Source organism: Cloeon dipterum, chromosome 3 (genome assembly GCF_949628265.1).
Source record: "Cloeon dipterum chromosome 3, ieCloDipt1.1, whole genome shotgun sequence".
Taxonomy (NCBI): domain Eukaryota; kingdom Metazoa; phylum Arthropoda; class Insecta; order Ephemeroptera; family Baetidae; genus Cloeon; species Cloeon dipterum.
This window is the reverse complement of record NC_088788.1, coordinates 25,196,565-25,219,455: the sequence shown is the minus strand read 5'-3', so window position 1 is coordinate 25,219,455 and position 22,891 is coordinate 25,196,565. Positions and strand designations below refer to the sequence as shown.

General features: G+C 43.6%; 1 protein-coding gene across 1 annotated transcript; it reads left to right on the top strand.

The window, feature by feature from the left end:
• Positions 1-5,657: 5,657 nt before the first annotated feature.
• On the top strand, positions 5,658-22,110 carry sca (scabrous). The gene is made up of 7 exons (XM_065484159.1): positions 5,658-6,120; positions 8,823-9,186; positions 16,664-17,128; positions 17,576-17,704; positions 19,276-19,396; positions 19,967-20,200; positions 21,136-22,110. The coding sequence occupies exons 1-7, from the start codon at positions 5,876-5,878 to the stop codon at positions 21,597-21,599; spliced, it is 2,022 nt and encodes a 673-aa protein (XP_065340231.1). The 5' UTR covers positions 5,658-5,875; the 3' UTR covers positions 21,600-22,110.
• Positions 22,111-22,891: the final 781 nt, after the last annotated feature.

The following is a 22,891-nucleotide window of genomic DNA, read 5'->3' as shown; positions in this document are numbered from 1 at the left end:
TACATATTTTTGGTTTTGGGAAATAAAAGGTAATCAATTTTATTTGTGATTGTTTCATTTTATTCATTTTTGTACCTGACTTCAGAAATTATTAAATGGTGATTCATTTTATTCATTTTTTTATCCAACATAATTATCAAGTGAGGTGGGAGATAACAGAATCGTTGAGTGAAGCGGGAGAAACCAAGTGGGAGAGTGGGGAACGATCGACTAGTGGTGGCCAGAATCGGTATAAATCCTCTACTAATGCATTACCTCGCAGCGTATTGCCGAGTTTCTGCGCGCTTTATGAAAATACCGCAGCGTGCGTTTTTCTCCCTCGCACAAAACGATGAGGTTGGAAGTGAGGTTATTTATCTTTAGCCCCCAACCGCAGGTGCAAAATTAATCATGTCTTTATTGAATTGGATTTGAAGCTACATATTTCACGTAAGGCCGTACTGTCAGTATTAAAATTTGGTCGTTTTCTTACAACAAAGATACCGTTTATAATTCAGAATATCAGCATAAATGAGTTTTGTATATCTTGGAAGCGCTTGAATTAAGAACTTTCTTCATAGCTTTAGTTTTATCTTACAAGTTGCGTGATTGAAACAGAAGAAATCCTTGCTAACCACAAAAACAAACATTATTATTAACTTTTCTCTTTTGTATATTTATCGAATTTCATTTCAGTTACTCGTTGTCGTTGGTTATGCAGCCTGCGCGACATTGGTGTCAACATCTTGCCTACAGCCTTCAGTTGTGAAAGTTGTTTTCATATATTTTTTTCATTCAGGAAACAGAGATTACCCAAGGTCCGAGTGGCATTGGTCAAAGCTTAATTAGAAAAGGTACAAATGATGGCGAATTAACCAAATAAATTTCCTTTCGCGAGCTGATTCGTTTTATACGTGTACGTGTGCGCTAAAATGGTTGTCGAAACGTGCTCTCTGTCGCGTACAAAACGAGTTGTCTATCTGAACGCGAAACACACTCGATTTTGTGCTTGAGAAATTACGTATGCTATTTTCATCCGCTCGCCCGCCCAGCGCGGAACAGAGAGCAAACGCACACGACAGAAAAGAGGGCAAAGAGTCAGTCAGCCGTCAGCCTGTTGAGCGCGTCGTGTTATGCGCGCTAAAACAGAGAGACCGACGTGTGTATGCGGTGTTTTGTCGAGCGGAAAGTGGACGCCACCGTTTAACTTTTGCTGCTCCTTTTATAAGCACATCCATTTTTCATGTAATTAGGGGGCAAAAAGCGAGCCCGCGGCCAGTTTTAAAGAGACACACGTGCGACTGACGCGCGAATGTCCGCCCCGCACACACAAGTCTCCCCTTTTCAGCCGGGGAAAGCGGATATGCAAGTGGCCTGTTTCCGCCTCTAATTATAATATAAGCCCGTATATATACACGAGGCAGGAAGTTCCAAGGAAGCGGCTCCTACTCTCGTACGTGGTACAAGTTTCCAAGTTTAAACTTTTCGTCGTCATGGGTCGGCCGCGTCTCAGATGATATTAAGAAAGAAGCACCTCAAGGTGCGCCGAGATGGTGTTTTGTTTCACCACCTTATTTTCTTCTCGTCTGCTGTGTGCGGGAGGAAAAATTTATTTCACTGCGTGTTTATTACGGTAGAGTGCTTTCCCAAATGGAATCGTGCTGCCTGCGCACACAAAGTAGTTTTTTTATTCTGTGGTGAGAATGCACGCTTCACTTCAAAGAAAATTTATACATTTTCTGCTTGCTCGTGACACTGGATTGGAACAAAAGAAGTTCATGGTGTGTAGAACATTTTTTTGCAAAATATTCTTTCTTAACTTCAAAGAAATAAGAAAGGGAACATGTCTCACCATGTTATCTGAGCTGATATTCGTTGCAGAAACTTTAAATGAGTATATGAAAAAATGCAATTTAATTCTGTTTATGGAGCATCAAAATTATAATAGTCTAAATATGTTTAACTACCATAGAATTGTAAAAGATTGCCAAATGCCGTGGGATTAGCGAAAACAATCCATTTTTTAGGCCGCGAAGCAAATGAAAGCTAATTTCAAGTTGTCATGAGACCATCAAATGAATACGAATCAGGCGTACTTTTCATCAACAGAGCAATATAAACTATATTTTAAACCACCTGAATAGAATTAAAACTCATGGGAAACAACGTATTTCAAGTTATTATAGCGTAGTTTTCCCATGGCTGACTTATAAGCTATAAAATCACATCATCCGATCAATTCTAGACTAAAACTTTTTATTTTGTCAAAATTGATTTAGCACTGCCTTTTAAAATTAACCCCGTTGAGAATTTATGCAGCTCTACATCGTTATCGCCGCACTTTGTTTATTTGCTGACGACACGAGTGTAATAGTTAAAGGCCCAGACAACGATTCTGTAAAAGTTAAATATTGTCAACGACCAGATTGTAGCGCATTGTAACTATCTTGCGAGCAAAACCAAAATCTTACAAATGCACGTCCCCCAAATGAATAATTTTTTGAACCCCAACATTTTAATTGATAATTTGCCTGTTGAAGTAGTGAAGAAGGGGAAACTATTAGGGGTTACGATTTCAGATACCATGAGCTGGAATACGAACAATGCGAAGCGGTGAGCAATAAATTGCGTAGCGTGACTTATTTATTCACCACTTTACGAGACAAAGTAAAAATAAATGTACTACGCCAAGTGTACTTCGCCTATGCTCAGAGTCACATACTTTATTCGATAGTTATATGTGGTGGATCACCATCATTAAAGCATGTATTTGTAGCTCAAAAAAGAGATGTAATAAGGGTCATGGCCGGTGTGAGGTATTAGAGGAAAAATGTCGCCCTCGACTCCTGCCGACCATTATTCAAGAAATTCGAGATTATGACAGTCTATTCATTATACTAGAATATATGAAATATTTGGTTAAATATAGAACAAAATTTGCTTTAGCGCGAGACAAGCACAAAATAGGGCCCAATACGCGTCATACAGTCAAACACCAGACCCCCAACGACCTCTTTGTGGCGACGTGCTCGCCACAATCGTGAACTCAAAGTCCAGCTATAAAATGATCCCAGAGACTCTTTAACGCCTTACCGGTTGAAATAAAAATGATTGATAATGACCAAGTATTGCTGAAAATTATCCAAAGACTTGTGATGAAATACCAATTTTACGACTTAGCAGAGTTTTTTTCCTGTGATTTTGTTCTATAGTAGTATCATAATAATATATGTGTATAATCGTAGATGTAATTAGATTAATTGACATGTTTAAATGAGTCAACACTGTAAATACCGACTCAAGATAAATAAAAAGAATTATCTATCTATCTATCTATCTACATATAAATTGCCTCCATAACAACATAGAGGGTCTAATATAAGTTACAAAAAACATAGTGTCTAAGCATTTTAATTTCAAACTAAAAGTTTTTGGAAAAAAATTAATGGAAAAGTTTTCAATTTGTCTCCAGCACAGTCAAAAGGACGATAATGTTATGATGAAATATATAAATTGAGGAAAAGGTGACCGATATATATACTAAAATGGCTATACCCATTTTCCGTGTGTCGAACTCACGTCACACAATATCAAAATGATGAATATGACTTGCATTACGTCAAGGAATTAATGTATTGAAAGCCTTCAACAGCAGATATGACCAAGATATGGAGTTTTGAGCGACAAGCGTCACGATAAAAATGCGCATAAAAGATTTTCCAAACACGGAAGTGGTGGAATAGTTGGAACAGCTCGCGTGACTTTCGAGGCAAAGACGGCGACAGTTCGACAGGCGAACTCGGGGCTGCCTGCTTTTCCTCACATTATTAATTTTGATGATGACAGGCACTCTTTAGTGGCGCACATGATAATGGCGCAGGGAGGAGGCTCTGTGGTGCGGCGCTCCGACGACCACGAGCAAATCAAATAGATTCTGGCTGGCCGATAACGAAAATAGCATAATATCGAGAGGGTGCTCCTCTGCCGGTGCTGGCTGCTGAGTGAAAATGAATCAAGCCAGCCAATGAACCACACCCAGCAGGGCTAATAAAATCACGATAGCTCACACCCTAATATAGATTTTATTTTCATCCAAGTGCTGTCCTATATATTCGGAAACTGACGAAGTTTCCATGATAGAATGGAGCTGATAAACACAAAGAAAGATTGGTTAGCGGCGCATGAGTTCAAAGGGTTGGGCTGCTTCTTATGCACAACGAGTTGCAGGAGTTCAGATTTTGAACAAACTAACTTTGCTGATGAAAAATAACCAAACTTTCAGCGATCTTTTCAATTAAGGCTGATTTTAATTCCTAAACGAATTAATTTAAAAATCTTAATGGAGAGTAAAAATGGGCACCACTAAAGGGAATAGAACCCAAAAATGGATATTAAATTTATATATTAGAGTTTTTCACATGAAGTATAGATTCAGCCATTTCAAGAGATGGGAGATTTAATCAAATCTGGACATTCCCTGCTACAGATGTCAACTTTATTGTTGACGACTGTAGCTCTTCCATGAATGAATGTTTAAAATAATCTCCAGTATCAAAATACAAAGGTCTGTCATGGGAAGCAGAATTGTTTTTTAAAAGTTCAACAATTTTATTACTTAGTGTTAGAAATTGAAAAATATTATCTTATTTTACGTTGAAAGTATTTTTAATAATCTTTTGAAGCATACATAATTAAATATTAACAAGATTAAAAATATTGGGGGTCAGATACGTATATTGAAATAGGTTTCCGATGGTCAGAGTTAATCAGCTAATCAAAATACGAAGCTCCTACATATCGAATTAATGTGGATCACCAAAGTTGCTTAAATTGTGATATGAGCTAAAATATATTATATATAAAATATATAAATTAACTTGAAAGATTATACCCTTAAAATATAGTTGGAATTATAAACAATGAATATACATATATAATTTTATACAAAAAATTTACATAAATAAAAAGTTAATTAAATTTGTTTTTTTATGAAAAACAGTTTAAAAAAATATATTTTTGTTAAGAACTAATAAAATGTTGATTATAACTTTAATTTTTTTAAATTTATTTAAGTTTTATTAGGAATTAACAAAGCAAGCATGCCCCATATGCATGTGCAAAACGACATAAAAATAACAGAAATATATTTTCTACTTTTTTATTTTAAAAATAAATACTAAAAATGTAAATTTGCCCTGCTGATCTGTAACTAATACACAATTTTTTATTCACAATCCTGTAGTTGATAGTTTAGTAGCTAGCCATGTGATTTCTGAAAATTTCTTTGCTTTTTTGGCTTCCTCACTGGTCAACTCTATAGATAATTCAATACGAGGCATGGCATGTGCGTAGTATCCCTCAATCGATTTTCAAGGCCTCGACTTCAGCATTCGCACCTGCTGTCCGGCAGGATTAATGCGCCGAGAGACGCAGCTAGCCACTCGCCAAAAATTAAAGTCGCGAGCAATAAACACGTTTGAGTATAAATCCAGGTGGCTCGCGCGCATACAAAGTAAATGTGTAATTTACACACACACGCGGTGCAATAAACGAATGGGCGACTCGACGACCTCCGCTCTGGCGTCTTGAAGTGGAGAGGCAGCAGCAGCAACAGTGTTATTGGTCCATCATCATGCGGTGCGAGCGAGAGTAGAAAAAGAAGAAGGACAGCGAGCAGCACGCGCCAGGCACACGATTTACAATTTCTGTTTCAGCCAAGCGGCCATAAAGCATTGCCGGCCAAAAACCCGACCTGCCGAAGACCACCTGCCGTTTTTTTCATCTCAGGTCGGCGCATGCGTGGTGGGGAGCTGGTCGGCAGGCAGCCGCGCACTCGGCGGCTCCGCAGTCGGTGCAGGTCGGTGGAAGAGCAAGGACGGACTGACTGCGCGGCAAAATGCTCCGAATAAGCGTGCTCCTTTGCGCGGCGCTGACGATCGGCGCCTCGCTCGGACTTTCGGTGCCTTTCTACAACGACGACGATGAGTTCAGCGGCGCCAGTAGCAACCTGCAGACCAACCTGCAAGAGCAGATCAAGGCGCTGGTCGAACACCGCAAACAACTGGACAAGGAGTTGGACACCATCAAGATTGCCAATCAGATCGAGTTGACGGCGCTCAGGGAGGAAATCGAGAGCCTCAGGTCAGTCAAACAACCCTTTTGATCCTGGGTTTCTGTCATCATATGATGATACTAAATTCATATTTGTTTTTTTAACAAATTGTTTCATTAAATTTGTACATAATCGGTTAAATAAACGTATAAAAAATAGATTCGATTTTATATTAAAATATCTGAATTTGTAGCATATTAAACATTACTCAAAATAATTTGTCCTTTTATTCATAAATTTTTATAGTTATTTTGGTAAAATTTAATTGAATTTCCGAAGCATTAGAAAAGCATTCAAAATTAGTTATTTGAGCGCTTAAAATCAAAACTGATATTAGTTCAAATTAATATACTTTCCATAGACCTAGAAAATTTGCTATCCCAGAAAAAAATGGATTTTAATTTATAATCACAATTTTATTTGGGTCTCGTCTTATCATATATATATTTGCTATCTACTAACTCTAACTCGTGAAGAACGTCCACTGCATTTTTTAATTTGGGATGTTGGCCTGAATAAATTAGCCTCTTTAATAAAATTCCTCTCAATTTTACTACCCCGTTTCCTTTAACGGATGTGGCTATAAAAAATGGTCTGAAATTGGGTCGCAAATCGCAATTAGATTAAAAAATCACGATGGCCGTTTTATCGTGCGGCTTAATCGAAAAAGGCTCCTCGGCAGCGCGGACAAAGAAGCACGATAAAACTTAACCCGGGCAATTTGTTTGGCTGGCGTTTGCTCTCGCAACGAATTTTTCACTCACGGCAAATGGCGCAGAAGAACAAATTGCAGCAGTTCGGCCATCGAAAGGGACGAATTCCTTTGCGCGATAGCAACTCTAACAACACACGTATGTATATACGGAAAGCAAGCAAGTGGCACATAGGGTACATGGTGGAGAAATAATAGCACGCTATAAAATTACCCTGCGTCGTTATTACGACCGCCGTTCGACCGACTCGGACATCATACGTTTGTTTGTATCGTACAAACACCGCATGTAGCTGTAATTATTGTTCCAAGTGTACATACAAACGTCAAATGCAGCGTGCACGGGGCTAAAAGATTTCGAGTCGAGATATTTCCAGGGTCGTGTGTTTCTATTGATCGACCCTTTTTTAGATTTAAACCAAGCCACAATATTTCCCACTTTATCTCCGGAAATTAAGGCACAGAGAATTGGATTTAAAAAAAAATATGAAATGTTTTTACGACGTGAACAGTTTTTGTCGTGCGCACTTCACGAGCGATTCGGACGTTAATTTAAAAAAATTGTGTACAGCTAGCAGCAGCATTCATCACTCTGCCGTCAGACCATACATCCATATTAAAAAGAGCAGTCGAAAGCATCGCGCAAAAACGGGCGAAAAAGCTGGGCAGGCCGTCCGGAATTAATTTGATCCACTCGGCGTGACATTTGATTATGTTCCACTCTCGGGCACACTCTGGCAGGTCTGAACTACAAAAGCTCGCGTTTCAACAAGCGAGAGTGAAAATTCTTGCTGTCGAGTATGATGATAAACCACGCTGAATTTATTGTCAGCTTCCGTCTGCACTGCACACGGAACCATAAGCGGAGGGGGAGCGGGCGAGAATAGGGTTTAAAACGGCACTGTACATTATGCAAGACACACAAAGACGCGACGGGGAAGCCATGCCACTTGCTTGCTGTATCTTCAGCAGGTTTGTTTGGTTTTGTCGTTCGTTCGTCTCTATAAAGCTTCTCTTTGCATTTTTATTTCACATATATCTCCGCGTCGCGCAAGCACATAATAGAGCAGGGGTGCTCGCTCGCACAAAACGCGCGGGTCGTGTTTGTTTTCCCACGTTCCTTCTTTATTACGACGCCTGCAAATAGGAGACAAAGGCAAGCCCGCACGACAGCAGCGTCGAGCGGATTGCCTAACGCCCGTCCGTCTGCCTGCTTTTGTTTCGACGGAGAGAGAGTCGAATTAAAAATTAATTTTCCCGGCCAAATTACGGCGATAATGAAGTTTTACGTCGGCACCACTGCTGCGGATAATAAAAGTTAAAGAGGATATTATCCGGATGAGAGCTGTAAAGATGAGTGTGTGTGTGTGTATGTGCAGCAGCAAGTTTTAATCTCTCCTGAGGGCGAGGATTACCAGCACTGCGCGGAGAGAAGTGGCTCTTTGTAGCTCTGATGCCGTGCGCACGGGCATGCAAAACTGTTAGCCAGCCTGCCACCGCCACTAGAGAAAATAATTTCGCGTGGGTTTTCTTTTTTAAATGCCCCCTCGCGACGGCAGAATGAAAAGGTTATCAGCGCGGAAAAATGTTGATTTCCATGCAAATGTATAAACGACAATCGGTCCAAGTTGTGCCGTGCTCGCAGAGAAACTTTGCGAGCGAGCCGCGGGCGGGTGTTCTGGAGGGTGGAAAAGTCGGAAAGTGGTTAGTTTCGCGTGCGGAAAAGGCAAACAGGGCAATGAGAGAACTGATAGACCATATAATTGATTTCGCTGCGATGCGAGAGATGGGATGGAAATTATTGATCTTGTGAGAAAACGCTGCAGAAGGAACAGGAATCACCCGATTGTTTGGAAAGAATTTTCCCCGGATTTTTTTAGCTTCACTTCATTCGTTAAGCAGACGAAATACTCGCTTCATTTCAAGCATAAAAATGAATTCGCTGGAAAATTCGCCTCTTTATTGTACAGAAAATAATGATCTCCATATTAAACATTTGTAAACTTGTTTTTTTTTTAGGAAAGAGATCACGAATGCAAAGGAATCGAACGGCCCGCAGTCAACGTCCAACAACCAGCAGCGCAACGACCACCTGACAGTGCAGTGGTTGCAGAGCGCAGTCCAGCAAATCCGCAACGAAATCCAAACCGAGTTGTCGGCTAGCCACAACACGAGCGAGATCCACTCGCAGTCGGTGTCGAGCCTGTCCAGCGAGGTGTCCCTACTGAGGGGCGACGTGGACAGTTGTCGCGCCGACCTGGAAGCTCTGCGTCGCGACGCTGAGCTCAACACGGTGCAGAACCAGCAGAACGTCGAGGAGATCGGCAACATCAGGGAAAAGGCGCAGAGCTGCTCCGCAAGCTGTGCCAACCTTCGTGTGCAGGTAGGAACATTTTCCACTCGACAGCGCACGAAACATGTGAGGAATTTGATCAAACGTGAAAAAAGGGAATATGCGGCCAGGGCTGGTCGGCTGTGGTTATGGTATTTATGAGGGTGGTTGGGGATTCCTAAAATCGGGCGAGGCATAAAATTCTAATTTATTTTACTGCTTTTAATTTATTACAACGGTTGCTCGGTTTTGGCTTAAAATTAATGTCATTTTCATGCAGTTCTGGCGGCTGACAAGGGCAAAAGTTTCTGGACTCTATGTTACAGGTCCTTGACATAACAAACTTGCGCAGAGGTGAACCGTAAGTGTCACCTTTTCTGACTGAGGATAATTAAAGACCAAGAGAGGGCAGGTGTGTGTGGTGTGGCGTATGAGAGAGAGAGAGAATTTCATACCACAAAAGCCCCCTGTCGCGTATTTTTTCTCTCTCTCACTCTCTCTGTCTGCCTTTTTTAGCATGCTAAGAATTCCGCGCGCCAGTGTTTTGTGCAGCACAAAAGCGCGCGGCCCAAAAACATCACACACGCTGAGGGGCAATAAAAGGCGGCAGTGGCGGCAGGAGATTGAGCACAAAACATATAAGCGAGATGAGGGGTTGCTCTTTCGCTGCGGCTTTCATCCCCGAACTTGTGGTGCGCTCAAAAAGGGCGATGTATTCCAGAGGGCTCATCTTTTTCACACGACACACAGGATTAATCAAAAGAGTCGCTGCCGCACGTAATTCCGGATTTCGCCGCCTCTCGTGCTCTCCAGCTGTCATAATGCGCCAATGTGGCGTGAGCGGCGCGTTTAATCGCCGCCGCAAACTTATCTCTAGTCAGTCAGAAAGCTTTCTTTCTTCCTCTCTTCTTTCCGAAAGTTAAATCGAGCAGCCCCGCGCCGGCCGTCCGCGATCGATGCGTGCGCTCTTATTTTAATAATTGTAACTCGGTGCCCTTTGACGTGTCCTGTCCGCCTATGGCAGTCGATTAATTGAATTCTCGGCGGGCCATCGCGTGAGAGCTGCAAAATCCTGTTTTTGGGTCAGAAACTGGCTTCTCATTTTTCGCCGTTGGTGGTGCGGTACGAACCGGGCCCACCGTAGGCTTTAATTAAAAAGCAGCCCGAATTCGTTTTTCCGCTGCTTGCAGCTCCGATTACAGGGTGGCTAATTCTAGATCGCTGGACATTACTTTCCTGGTCGAGAATAACGTTCGCCACCTCCGTAATAAATAATTTTTCTTCCCTAGTCGGTCGGCAGGGCTGCTCATTCGCTGTGTCGAATGAGAAGTATAACGAACGCAATTTGAGGGGGAGTTTCACTAAAGGCAGCAGGTATAGCTTTCGATGCCTGGCTGCTGGCTGTGTTTACGGCGGCGAGACGCGAGGTAACAATTTTTTGGCAGCAGCTGCCGCCGACGTTGCCGCGTTTTTTCTCTCCCAAGCACGCAAGGAACGGAGGATCCTCTGCTCCAGCAGACTAATTACACGCCGCGGTGGCGGCTGCATAATCTGTTTTCACGGCAGTTTAAAGAGTCGCCCGTCATTAACCCTTGTGAAAGTGTCGGAGTGAAAAGAGAGAAGAGGCAGGGAGGTAGGAACCCCTCCCTCCAAAATTACGATTCAATTTGGCTAATGCGCCTTATTTTCTTATTCTCTCCAGCGAGTATGGCCCCGAATTTACGCAACTTTCTTTCTTTATCGAGCTTCTGAACTCAGTCTTTTTGTTTTTATTCCTCGGAGACGCGTTTTCTTTTCAGCCCAAATGAAAATTGGCGCGAGCCGCCGAGATAGTTTTCCGCTCTGCGAATTTATTTTTCAGCCGTTTAATAACGCACACCCGTTCTCCGGCTGTGCAAACTTTTCTATGGATTTGCTAGCTGCAGCGTCGGAGGCAGCCGTTCGTGGCGAGGAGTTTTTGATCGACCACCTTGCTTGGAAGTATAAGTAGTGAATGTTGACTTATCACGAAATGTGCATAGGGCCCTTTTTAGAAAAGTTTCCGCCCGTCGCGTATGTTTCCAGTGGAGCCTGCTCGACTTCAGGGTCTCGATTTTCGTCCATAGCGAATAAACATGTAAAATATAATCTACCCATCTACTTAAAAGTAACAGCTCGACCCTTTTAAAAGCTGCGACCAACTTCTACTCCGCATCGATCCGAGCTAATCAAGATTCGGAATGTCACTTTCCAGTCCGTACGAACGTGGTGGCGACCTGCCCTGCCAACATTCATACGGGGAACTTATCGATTCATAGCCGCATAGAGCTTTAGATAGGTAAATCATTTAACTGTCTGGCACAGTGAATTTCAAAAGAGGTTAATATCCCCCGATATGCATCCGTGCTGGTTCGCTGTTAACACCACTTTTTACGACCAGTAACGGCGGGAACAATCACGATCCACAGCTAGCAGAACTGCTGGGCTGCACTGCACGCACAGCAATTTTCCTCGAACTCCAACAACTTCTTTTCCGCCTACGCCACCATTCGCTTCTCCCCTTATACCCTACACACGTATCCAAAAGGCATATAAGATCATCCAGCCTCATTAAATTCGCACGTCATGCACGTGCCGTCTCAATGGAATTTCATTAAAAACCTCATTAACGCGTCTCTGCTCTGCACAAACGAAATATCCACTTACGTGCGGCAACGTGGCTGCTGATGGCAACTTGTTAAAATTACAAACTACCGCCGGCACACCGGCAGCCCAACCTACGAGCGACGAAAAGACGAACCGAACGAACGAAAGGGAGGGAAGAAGAGAGGCGGCTTATTAAACTACAACATCATTCGGTGCGCTCACACAGGGCAGGTGGCACATCCTACCCGATCTCCGGTGATTGCTTTCGCCGGCGGATCAATCCGCTGATGAAATATAAAAGTCTCTGGAGTCTGGAGGGATGCGAAAAGCAAAAAAGTCTTTTTGGTGCATTTCCTTCCATAGAATCGAGGTTTCTTGAAATCAGAAGTCTTTAGCCTCCGTGCACGTTGCATTTTCCTGTAGAAATTTCTATAGGAGGGGCTCTTCAATATATATAAAATGTATATGTACACATTGGCCAACCCTCACAAAAGCAGGCAGGCCTAGTTTTTCCATCTACCGTGGATGGGAGAGTTATTCTTATGAAAAATTGCTTCAGACGAAGCCGCAATTACGTCCTGCGTCGATCAAACGAACCGGCCTTTGAGGCTCGCGAGTTTAATTAATTAGTCCGCTGGTTTGTGTGTGTATGTTCGCACAATGTTGTGCCTGCCACTCTTAACGAGTCCTCCAATTAGCCTGCGCAGCCTGAGAGAGCAATAATTCTAGCGTTTTTCAGCACTTTTACGAGCCACGCATTTGTAGATTAATTGCAGTGCTAGCTAAAGTGTCCCCGGTCGTAAAATCATGGTAACGAGCCACTCGACGTAAAACAAGCACGTTTTGTGTGTGTTAGTATTTTGCTGACGTTGGGTACAAAACACATAAACTGAATTGGGTGACGTTAAGAAAGACAACTTTATTAGAGCACTCAATTCCGAGAGACAATTGTTGCGCTACAGAGTCGGTTCACGGCATTAAACAAGTTTCGCTCAAGTAGAATCCCTGCATTTTTACCAGCTGGGCTTTACTGCTTTGTGCAATTATCGAACTACCACGTGCCCAGCATAAATAATACAAAATTTATCCCCCAGCCCCATCTGCTTCTATTCGGCTTTGCAGTTTTGACCGCAAATCAATACTTTCCGGTTGTTCGCAGAGTGAAATATGTAGATTGTCCTGCTTCAGCGCCAGCAATAACGGTCGAAAACAATTTCCTGTCGTGCGCCGCCTTTGACGTGTCCCACATTACGAATGCGAGCACTCCTGACCTCTTTCGCTCGCCAAGTACAAATCTCCTGCGATAATGGCATTATTTCGCTGCACCCGACTTTACAATCCAGCGCGCCGTAGCGGCACCCTTCGGTTAATTCTCTTTTATTGCTCTACGTGCACGAAGCCGACTTGCACCCGCTTTGCATGCTGATGAAATTCTCCTCGAAACGCCCATCCATCTTTCCCGACGAAAGCGCGCTCGGTGACTTTTCGTTCACGTGAGCTCTGTAATACTAATGAATCAAAGAACATGTTCCGCGCATTATACGGAACTCGAACGGAAAGCACTTTCGCCGGATGAAAAGCAAATACAGCAGCACGCTTGGCAAAATGTTGGAGAGTAACAAAGCGCTGCGGCTGCAAAATGAATCTAATTTATCCGCTCCGATCGAGTGGATTTTCGCAGATAGGATTTAATGAGCATGCCAAATCAAACGTTAAAACAGACACATCCGCTCAATCGGATTATATACGCGGATGCAATTCGGAGTGCTTCGTTGGTTAGTTAGTTAGTTTGATGTACTGCTCCGCTTTTCCCGACAGATTTCGGTACTCTCTGCTGTTTTCGCGCTGTAAACAGCTCAGAATTCCTCCCGTTTGACGTCCCGCGGGCGGCAGTTAAATGGAAATTCGCTCTCGTCGCCCACGCTGCGAATCGACACTTTCCGTGAGTCCGCGCCCTAATGCGAGTTTCATACTTTTGGCAAACAAAGGGCCACCTGCTTTTCCTCCTCATTCGTTCGCTTTTTAATATATTCATCGCAGGCGGTGTTTTCGACGGCCCTTATTTTCTCATTTTCAGCACTAGCAAAATGTGAGCGCGCGAGGCGCAAACATTGACTCTGTTCCGAGCCGCTCCAGGAAAAATCTCTCACGATCCGCCTTCCAATTATTAAAACACGATGTATATCACGGCGAAATATGAGTCCAAATTTCCTTTGTTTACCAAAGGGATGTAAAAATCAGGCTGTTATTCGGAGTTGTTACATTTTAACCTATTTGACGGATATTCTGACCATTTTTATTTGGTTTATTGTGTCAAGAGTGAAAAAACTAATTTAAATATCGAAAAAATAAATCCATTAACTTCCAGGCAGTTTTATTACGTCATTTATTTCTTGCAAAACTCGGATTTCTAATATTTAAATTTAAATTAAATTATTTTAAAAAATAAACTGACCATTGTTGTTCCAAACCCTACCCCTTTCTTAAAAATAATATGCATTTCTACGGGGTTGGGGGTATGTTTTAAATTTTTTCAAGACTTTATTCAGGTTGTTCTGAAGCTGATCACGGAGATGGGACGCAAATTCCTCTCATACTATTAACGTTCCCTCGAATTGGGGCGACTAGACTCCGTACACGGCACGTGATGCATCACGTCGGTGGGGACAAAAAGTGCTGTGTAGGTATTTCGCAATAAATAATAGTATTTGCGCTCGCCTGCAATTGGTGTCGTGCGGCACAGACAGCCGGGCAGGCGGTGCCATGCTATGCAGCCAGCAAGCCGGGCTGTCTGCCTGCCTGGCTTGCTGGTGATATTTTATTAAATCTTTGCGTGCACCAGTGCTGCGCCACAGAGCCAGCTCTCGCCGCCGCCACCGTGCCGCCGCGTACACACGAAGTAAGCCTTTGAAAAGGAAACATCACCACCGAGTCAGCTAGCACGGGATATTATAAATTTAAACGCGCCGACGGAGTAAGGCTCTCTCTCTCTCTCTCTCTCTCTCTCTCTCTCTCTCTCTCTCTCTCTCTCTCTGCAAGTTTCCCTCGGCCCAGTAATTTATTGCTCAAAATGCAATAAAAGCAGAGGCCCGACCCTCTACTGGTGCGATATAAGATATGGAAACGAGGCATGAAAATAATAAATTAGATTTGAATTAGTCGCACCCGCTCAACATATTGCTCCCGCTGCATGCCTCTTAGCAGAATTTACTGCCAGAATATGCTAAGGAAATTGCCCTGAATCCGCCAAATATTTCGAGAAAATTCGCAAGGGAACTGCATATTTTTTGCTTAGCTCTGATTTTGTGCGATAAACAGAGATAATATTCGTTTTCAAATTGATTAAATTTTCTCGCCAGAACCAGTCGAGCGCAAATAGCAACGGCACACAAAGACCTTATTTGTGTAGCACGCGTTCCGCATTTCGCGGCCGTTTATTTTGAGTATTGATCATCGCAGCCACTACACGGAGATATGCCATACAAAATACCCGCTGGAGAGTGCTGGCTGGTTTGTTAAACGACGTAAATTGCAAGCGGTGCACCATCGATACTGATGACGATGTGTTGAACGATGAGTTGGGGCTATAGCTCTTTGTGTCGCGGCCGAAATGAATGGCTTCATACATACACTAAATAAGCTACGTTGCCTCTCTATCAAGCCGATGAGTCCTTGCCAGGAGTAAAAAAAATGTTGGAAAGGATTGGAATAATTACCGAAATCGCGCAGGAAGGGCCGTCGCTGGCACTGCTTTTTAATTCGACACACAGAACAAAAGCGCAAAGGAAAAATGAAAAGGGCTTTGCTGTTTGTTTTCTGAGGCCACGAGAGAGCACAAAAAATACTCGCTCAGCACGGCAGGTCCAGCTTTGTTCGCCCAGCAGCCATCTTTTCTGCTTTTGTAAAAACGAAACTCATTGTTTTAAATATCAAAATGTCCATCGCTGGCTGCCGCCGGATCCCGGCGGTAAAAAGAGGAATATATTCAACCTACCGACTCATTGTTCGTAATGCAGACTGCGGCGGTAAAGCACACACAAAGGCAAAAACGAAGCCTTTTTTGTGCTTCAGCAAGAACACAGAGGAAATGGAGATTACATCATTTAATTACAATTCAATACAAAGCTTTTTATCTACTCCAAAGAAATCTGCACGGTGGAGATATGCAATGATAGATCCGCGCGCTTTCTGCACAAAAAGTTCTCGCAAAGCAAGGATGCAATTTCCTATGGTGCATGTAGTGGCTGCTGCTGATTGAAAAAAGGCAGCTAACGATGGCATTATTGATTTGAGGCAGCTGCATGCACTGGTGGCTTCGAAAAGCAAATGCAGCTCGCGCGCTCTCTCTCTCTCTCGATGTGCAATATTTATCAGCAGGTGGATGTGAATGGTAATAAAAATGGCAACGGTATCGGTGAATAAATGATGAGCGATGCACATCAAAGTTTGCAAAAGTTCACCTCCTCTCCCCACGCTTGCTGACGGTGGTGCAGAAAAGCGAGTCGGATTCGAGACGATATAGGGTTGCATTGGGGTTACTGAAAGCTAGGAATGGAAATAGTGAGTGCACTCTCAGTGTGCCACTCTGTTCAATCAAGGTGCCTCGCTGACCGACTTTGCTAGACATATCTCGACAGCCGAGGTAGACAAAAGTGTAGTTTTCGCGCCGGGAGAATTGCAAATCAGGAGAGAGACGCCGTTTCTTTGTGAATATATTATTGGAAACTTGCTACATATATAGCAGCCGTTGAATGTCTGACAATTTTTGTTTGTATCTTCTCTAGTCGGATGATTTCTTTAGAAAAGAAACTCACCGCTTAAACATTAAAGAAAACAAATATGATATCATTTTGTCTGCTTCAACATTAATCCATTTCTAAATATGAATTTTTAACTGTTACAGTTGGAAACAGCCCAATCTGAGTGGAGTTCAGTCCTGAAACCCGCACCAGTACAGTCCAAGATATCGACGAACAATGAAAACCGGGCTGACAGCTCGTCCAGCTTCACTGAGCATATGTCGAAGGACTATGAGAGGCGTTTGCGACGCGTTGAGAAGCACCTGAAGACAGCCATGTGGTCGCATGCCAAGTCCGCGAGTCGCGAGGCCGAGCAGAAGGAATTGCTCGAACGAGTGTCCCAGCTGGAGAGCAGCAGCCGCACCAACGCTCGCAAGTTCTTCAACATCAGTCGTGACCTGGCAGCCATCGACAAAGTGCAGAAGAGCAACGCGCAGCTGAAAGAACAGGTCACCCTCCTGGAGAACAGGCTGGACACCTCCATTCCTGAGCTGCAGAAGGAAGTGACCAAGATGGAGTTCGAGCTGGCGCAAACCTCGTCCAACGCTCAGGTGGCCAAGGATAGTCAGGTTGGTGGAAATTTAATTATTACTCAAGGGATTCGGAAGAAGGGATGTGTACTGAAAATAATTTTTACATTTTATTGATATAATGTGATGCTAAAATGACGTTGTTCTAATTTTACTAACCGATTTGCTGCTATTTTTCCTGGGGGAAACAAAATCGACCAGAACTTGTCAATTAGCCAGAAAATATCCCATTGAAGGCCATTAGTCCTCTTTGGCAGTGCTTCGAGTTCATGTTAAACTCTCAAAACGTGACCGAAAATAATCCATTTGCGCGCAGCCAAGTGTACATAATGGCTTTTTGAGCGGGAGAGTGACTCCGCAAGTTCAGCACTTTTTCGCCGCAACGCGCGCGCTTATTCTAATTAATCACTTAACAGTCAAAACGAGGAAGCCGGCAAATATTTGCAGTGGTATTAGCATTGAATCTCGTGATGTGTTTGTTTTCAGGAAGTGCAGAGCAAGAGCCTGAAAAATCTGATGGATCTGGTGTCGGGCCTGCAAGACGGCCTGGACGAAAATCGCGCACTCATCTCGGTGCTTAAACACGGAGCGCTGTCTTCGTCAGCATCTTCGCCGGTGAGTACACACATCGACTATAACAGCCACTCCAATCACGAGGCGCTCTTCGCCGCCGCCGCTGGCAGGTGTTTTCGTTGCAATTGCAAAGGGCAAACGCGGACGTTTTGTTACTCGCCGAGTGCGAAAATCGGTTAGACGGGGAGAGAGATAGACAAAAGCCAAGGCCGGAGACCAATTAGCGACAGTTTGTGCCCGGCAGCGTAGTTTTAATGTTTTAATGCGGCTCCCGCACTGAAAGGCAAACAAGGCACCCGACCTTGTTCATCAGATTTGCTGCTGCTGCTGTTTGACGAAATATAAGACTTTATATACACACTCTACACCGAATATATGATGTGCCTCTGCCAGGGCAGACACGTGCGCGAATTTTTAATAGAATTCACGGGTCGGTGAGTGATTGTTCCCGGCAGCAGGTTTTAATTAGCTTGGCTCTGTTTATGTCATTGTGCCTGAACACATGCTGGAGCTTAATTGGATGGTTCAACACAGCTTTATCGAATCGAATAATGCATTTCCATGGTTAGCCGATCTTCCTCATTTTTAATGTATAATTCAGTTGGAGTTTATACTCGCCATAGTTTAAGATTTGAAATCACAAAGTGGAACAAGAAGTATTAATTCTTTTCAAGTTTAATGCTCCTCATTATTTGCAATGCAATCTAATTTAAAGTTCATTCTTTGCACTTTTTTACTACTTGAAGAACATCCCCAGCAATAATGTTGTACAAATTCTAATGAAAGTTGTTTTATTGCATCTGCGTAATTCAAAGTTTTCAGATATTATGCAGATTTTATAGGCTTGCGGACCGCACGTTTCAAGTGGCGCGGGCATGTTAGGCCGTAAAATAAGTTTTATTACCTCACAATAAACTCCAATCTCTGCGAAAAACGGAGCAATTACTTCATCAGCACATTCACTGGAAACAGAGTAGTGTGTTTCGAGCATTATTCTTTTGTTGCAATAAAGTTGCTTGATGAGGGCTTGAGGATATCGGAGCAATTCGTCCGCCACGCGGCGGGTTGTTATCATTTTACATCCGCGCGCGCACACCACGCCATTTGTGAAAAGTAATAGCGTTTTTCTCTCTCTCGTCTCTATAGTGCTGCTCGTCGTGGAACGCTCGGCGTAATAATTTCTACATTTCGCGTTCTAGCTCGTCCCGTCCCACCAGCACATTAGGGCTAATTTTTTGCGCTTACGCTCCGCGGCAGTCTCATTAGCAAGGATATTTCATTCTCGACCACGCAACGCACAGCAAAAAGCTACGTTGTTAAAAGCTACACAGCATCTCAAAAGGCTGGTGCGCCGACGAATTCCAGAGGGTCCTTCTATCTTTCTGCGGAACCCCCTAGCTGCTTGCATAAGAAGCTGGCTGAAAGCAGAATTAGTCGGTCGGCCGAGTGCCTTTCTGCCTAATTAAAAACTAATCTCCCCAAAATGCGGCCTGCTCTTAAATGTGCACGGCTGCGGTTAAATTGCAAATTAGCCTCCAACGCGCCTCGTCTAATAATATAAACAAAGCGGAAAAGGGATGGTTTTTTCAAGAGATGCCTTGCATTTGTTTCAGTTGGATGAGCAGCAGAACGACGAAGAGTCGGCGGCCGCTGATAAATCTGTCAAGAGGGTTGTCAGAGACATCAGTCGCATTGAGAAGGATTTCTTGCACATCCTGAATACTTTGCCGCAAGGTAAGCCGCTTGTTTGTAAATTATTGAGCTAGTTCAACTTTCAAAACAAACAACAAACTGCCAGAGAGACATGCTATGGAAGGAGATCAAAGTAAAAGCATTTCGCTTTAGATAATTTCCAAGAATGTATTTCCTTTTTGCATTGGGAAATCATTTTTCAGCTCAATAGGCATCTGAAGTTGTTGGTTTCCTAGCCAATATCAGGGTATTCAATGAGGTGAGAAAATTGACGAAGCCACCAAATCGTCAAAAATATTCATACATGCGGCGTAGAAGAAGCCGAAAATTCATCGTATATTTGAAAGACCTTCACTGCATAACATTTTTACCGCTAGAGTCCACTTGATTCTCCCGGCGTGTGACTTTTCCAGCAGTCACAAAACGTTACTATAGTGCGTAATCCGAGCGAGCCGGGCTCAACTTGATACACGGTTTCCACGGGCGTTTCGGATCGGGTTTGCGCGCACATTTTTCGCCCCATTAATGATTCACGCGTGATTGGCGAGGCACGCAAAGGCCGCGGTGCAGCAAAGCAGAACCTGACCGAAGTTGTTCTCTTTTGTGTTGCAGATTGCGAGGCGATCTCTGGCCAGAGTGGTCAATATTTGATAGCACCTAAACTGACGCCGGAGGAGTTGGACAGCTCGAACGTGATCGACGCACAGTTCGAGGCGCCGATCTTGGCTTCGTGCGACCAGAAGAGCGGCGCCGGCGGTTGGACTGTGATTCAGCGCCGCACCGAAGGCACCGAAGAGTTCAACCGTGATTGGGCCGAGTACCGTGCTGGCTTCGGCTCACCAGGTGGTGAGTACACAAACACTAGTCTATATATGCCTATATCGCTTTGAACATATGGATCCCTCACTCGCGCTGCGCACAGAGAGGCCTTATTAAAGCCTCCCTCGTGCGTGTAGCACATATTAATTGCCTTATATACCCCTCCAGACTCACACGCTGAACAGCTAGAATGTTGTGAGAAAGAACTTTTTACATATGTAAAGGATTACAACGGACGGCATTTTTATTTTGCGCCTACACACGCCACGCCGTCTCGCTCCCAACTCGCAGAGCAGCGGGCGTTAATGAGCCACTCTTGGTATTAAGTTCTTGCCGGGCTAATTATTCGCGAAAACGGAGGAAATGACATATCGAATGAAACTTTCGTCTGCAGAAAATTGATCTTCATGCGGATGCTTCGGCAGCCAGAAAAGCTTCGCAATTTTAATTTCACGCAAATAGTCTTGGGTTTCATGCATAATTGGCCGTATAAGTCGCGCCTCTTTACTACAAAATTTTAAGCATCATTAATTATCTCATTGCCACACCGGAATTTTTTTTTTTTTAATTTGAGAGTGAAATAAATTTATTTTGTGAATCAAATCGCTTCAAAAGCAACGTTTCAATTATATTTCTGGCCGGCGACCAAGGATTTAATATAAATATTTAAGAAATGCCATGAATATTTTCAGATTTTTTTAAAGTGTCTAGATGCCTTCATGGGCGACTTTTACCTCTTTCATACAGTTTAAAATGGTTCAAATGTGTCTCAAAGACCTAAAAATTGAGACTCGTATAAAAGTGAATCAGTACCACAGAATACAACAATGGACCATCTTAAAATTTTAACCCCAACCAACTATAGCTTTCGTCAAACTAACTACAATTTTGCGTAATCCGTTGTTCCCTTTCCCCCGTGGTAAAATTTAGTTAAAAAAAATCCTCCCCATTTTTGTTCCCAGGCGAATTCTGGCTGGGCAACCAGGCAATCCGGCGTTTGACCGCGGACAACTGCTCCTCGCTGCGCGTGGACATCCACGATATCTACGGACAGAATTGGTTCGCCGAATACACCGAGTTCAGCGTGGGCACCGAGCAGGATGGCTACCGGCTGTGGGTGAACGGCTACCAGGGCAACGCGAGCGACGCGTTCGAGTACCAAAACCACATGCAGTTCAGTACGATCGACTCTGACCGGGACATCAGCAACACGCATTGCGCGGCCAACTACGAGGGCGGCTGGTGGTTCTCGCACTGCCAGCACGTGAACCTCAACGGCCGGTACAGCCTCGGGCTCACGTGGTTCGACAGCTCGCGCAACGAGTGGATCGCAGTAGCCTGGAGCGAGATGAAGGTGCGCAGGAGAGCGGGTTGTGCGGCCAACAAACAGCAACACCAACAGCAGCAACAGCAGCGGCGGCGGTAAAAAAGCAGCACTCGCCGAGTTGACCTCCTCTAGTCATTATCGATTGATTGATTCTCGAGTCATATCACTTAAATTTGGTTTAGTTTTTGTGTTAACCACTCGCGCCTCTGTGTGTGACCAATAATGACCTCCCAGTTTAGCTTTGTCCAACACATACACGCCTCTCGTTTTTGCGGCCAACGCGGCCTGCCTCGATAAATAGCTGCACAATATGTTGTACTATTTCACGGTGCTCCCTGTTCTTGGATTCTAATCGATAGTTGTTGAGAAGAGATAATGAGCTTATCACAAAATAAAGTGAATGTTTTATCAGCCTTAAATTTGGATGTCATGTTAATTATATCAAGCACACGCAGTGCGCTGAATTGCAAGGTGTAGCTGAGTGAGTCGAATCCTATAGTAGTCAAGAGTGTTTTTGGGAAGTTGATCTTTGATAGTTTTAGCAAATTGCATACACACATTAATAATAAATGGCAGTCTCGTCGTTATTGTTGTTGCAGCAGAGAGCAAATCCACTACTTTTATGTTTAGCATTAATTATTTACGACTGAATGTAATTTTAATGTGTACACGTTACGGTAAGAGAACGTATATAACTTAATGTTAGATTTTCATTTGGTACAACACACGAGCAAACTATTATCACTGTCGCTGCTGTATTATTTTTCTAAGTAATCGCGTCAAAGGACTGAATGTGCCGTTAAAATGCTTCGGTGTGAACTGTCGAAATTCGAGAGTTTTTTAACAATAGAAATTTGTATGACATATATAACAATGTACGCTAACTTATCACTTGGAAAATGCAACAATAAATTGCGAGAAATAGTAAAAAATAAACTGACCCAGTTTCATTCGCCCTCAACCCGCTCAAATATGCAAATCATCCAGCGATTGCCAACTTAACGTATAACTTTTGAAAAGCCGCAAACCTCATTTTTCATGACGTCAACGTCTCTTTTGTGCTGGCGCGTCACGCCGATGAAACTCGATTTTCCTGTCACTTTGACACGCGACAAAGCGGTGAAATCACAAAAGGGTGCGCCAGCAGCCCCACCGCACACTGGCAGAGGCCATTAGGCGCGCGCGTGTGAGTAATTCGCACGAATTCAGGTGGTGAATTAATCAAAAGTCAGGTGCGCCCGCCGAGTTCATAATGCAGGCTGCTTAGCTGCAAATCCCGACAGTCCGCGTCCGCATCAGCGCCGGCGGTCGGCAACACACGCGCGACGTTACTACAGCAGTTAAGTTGACGGCATGAAAGAGCACACATGCATACATCATGTCGGAGTTCC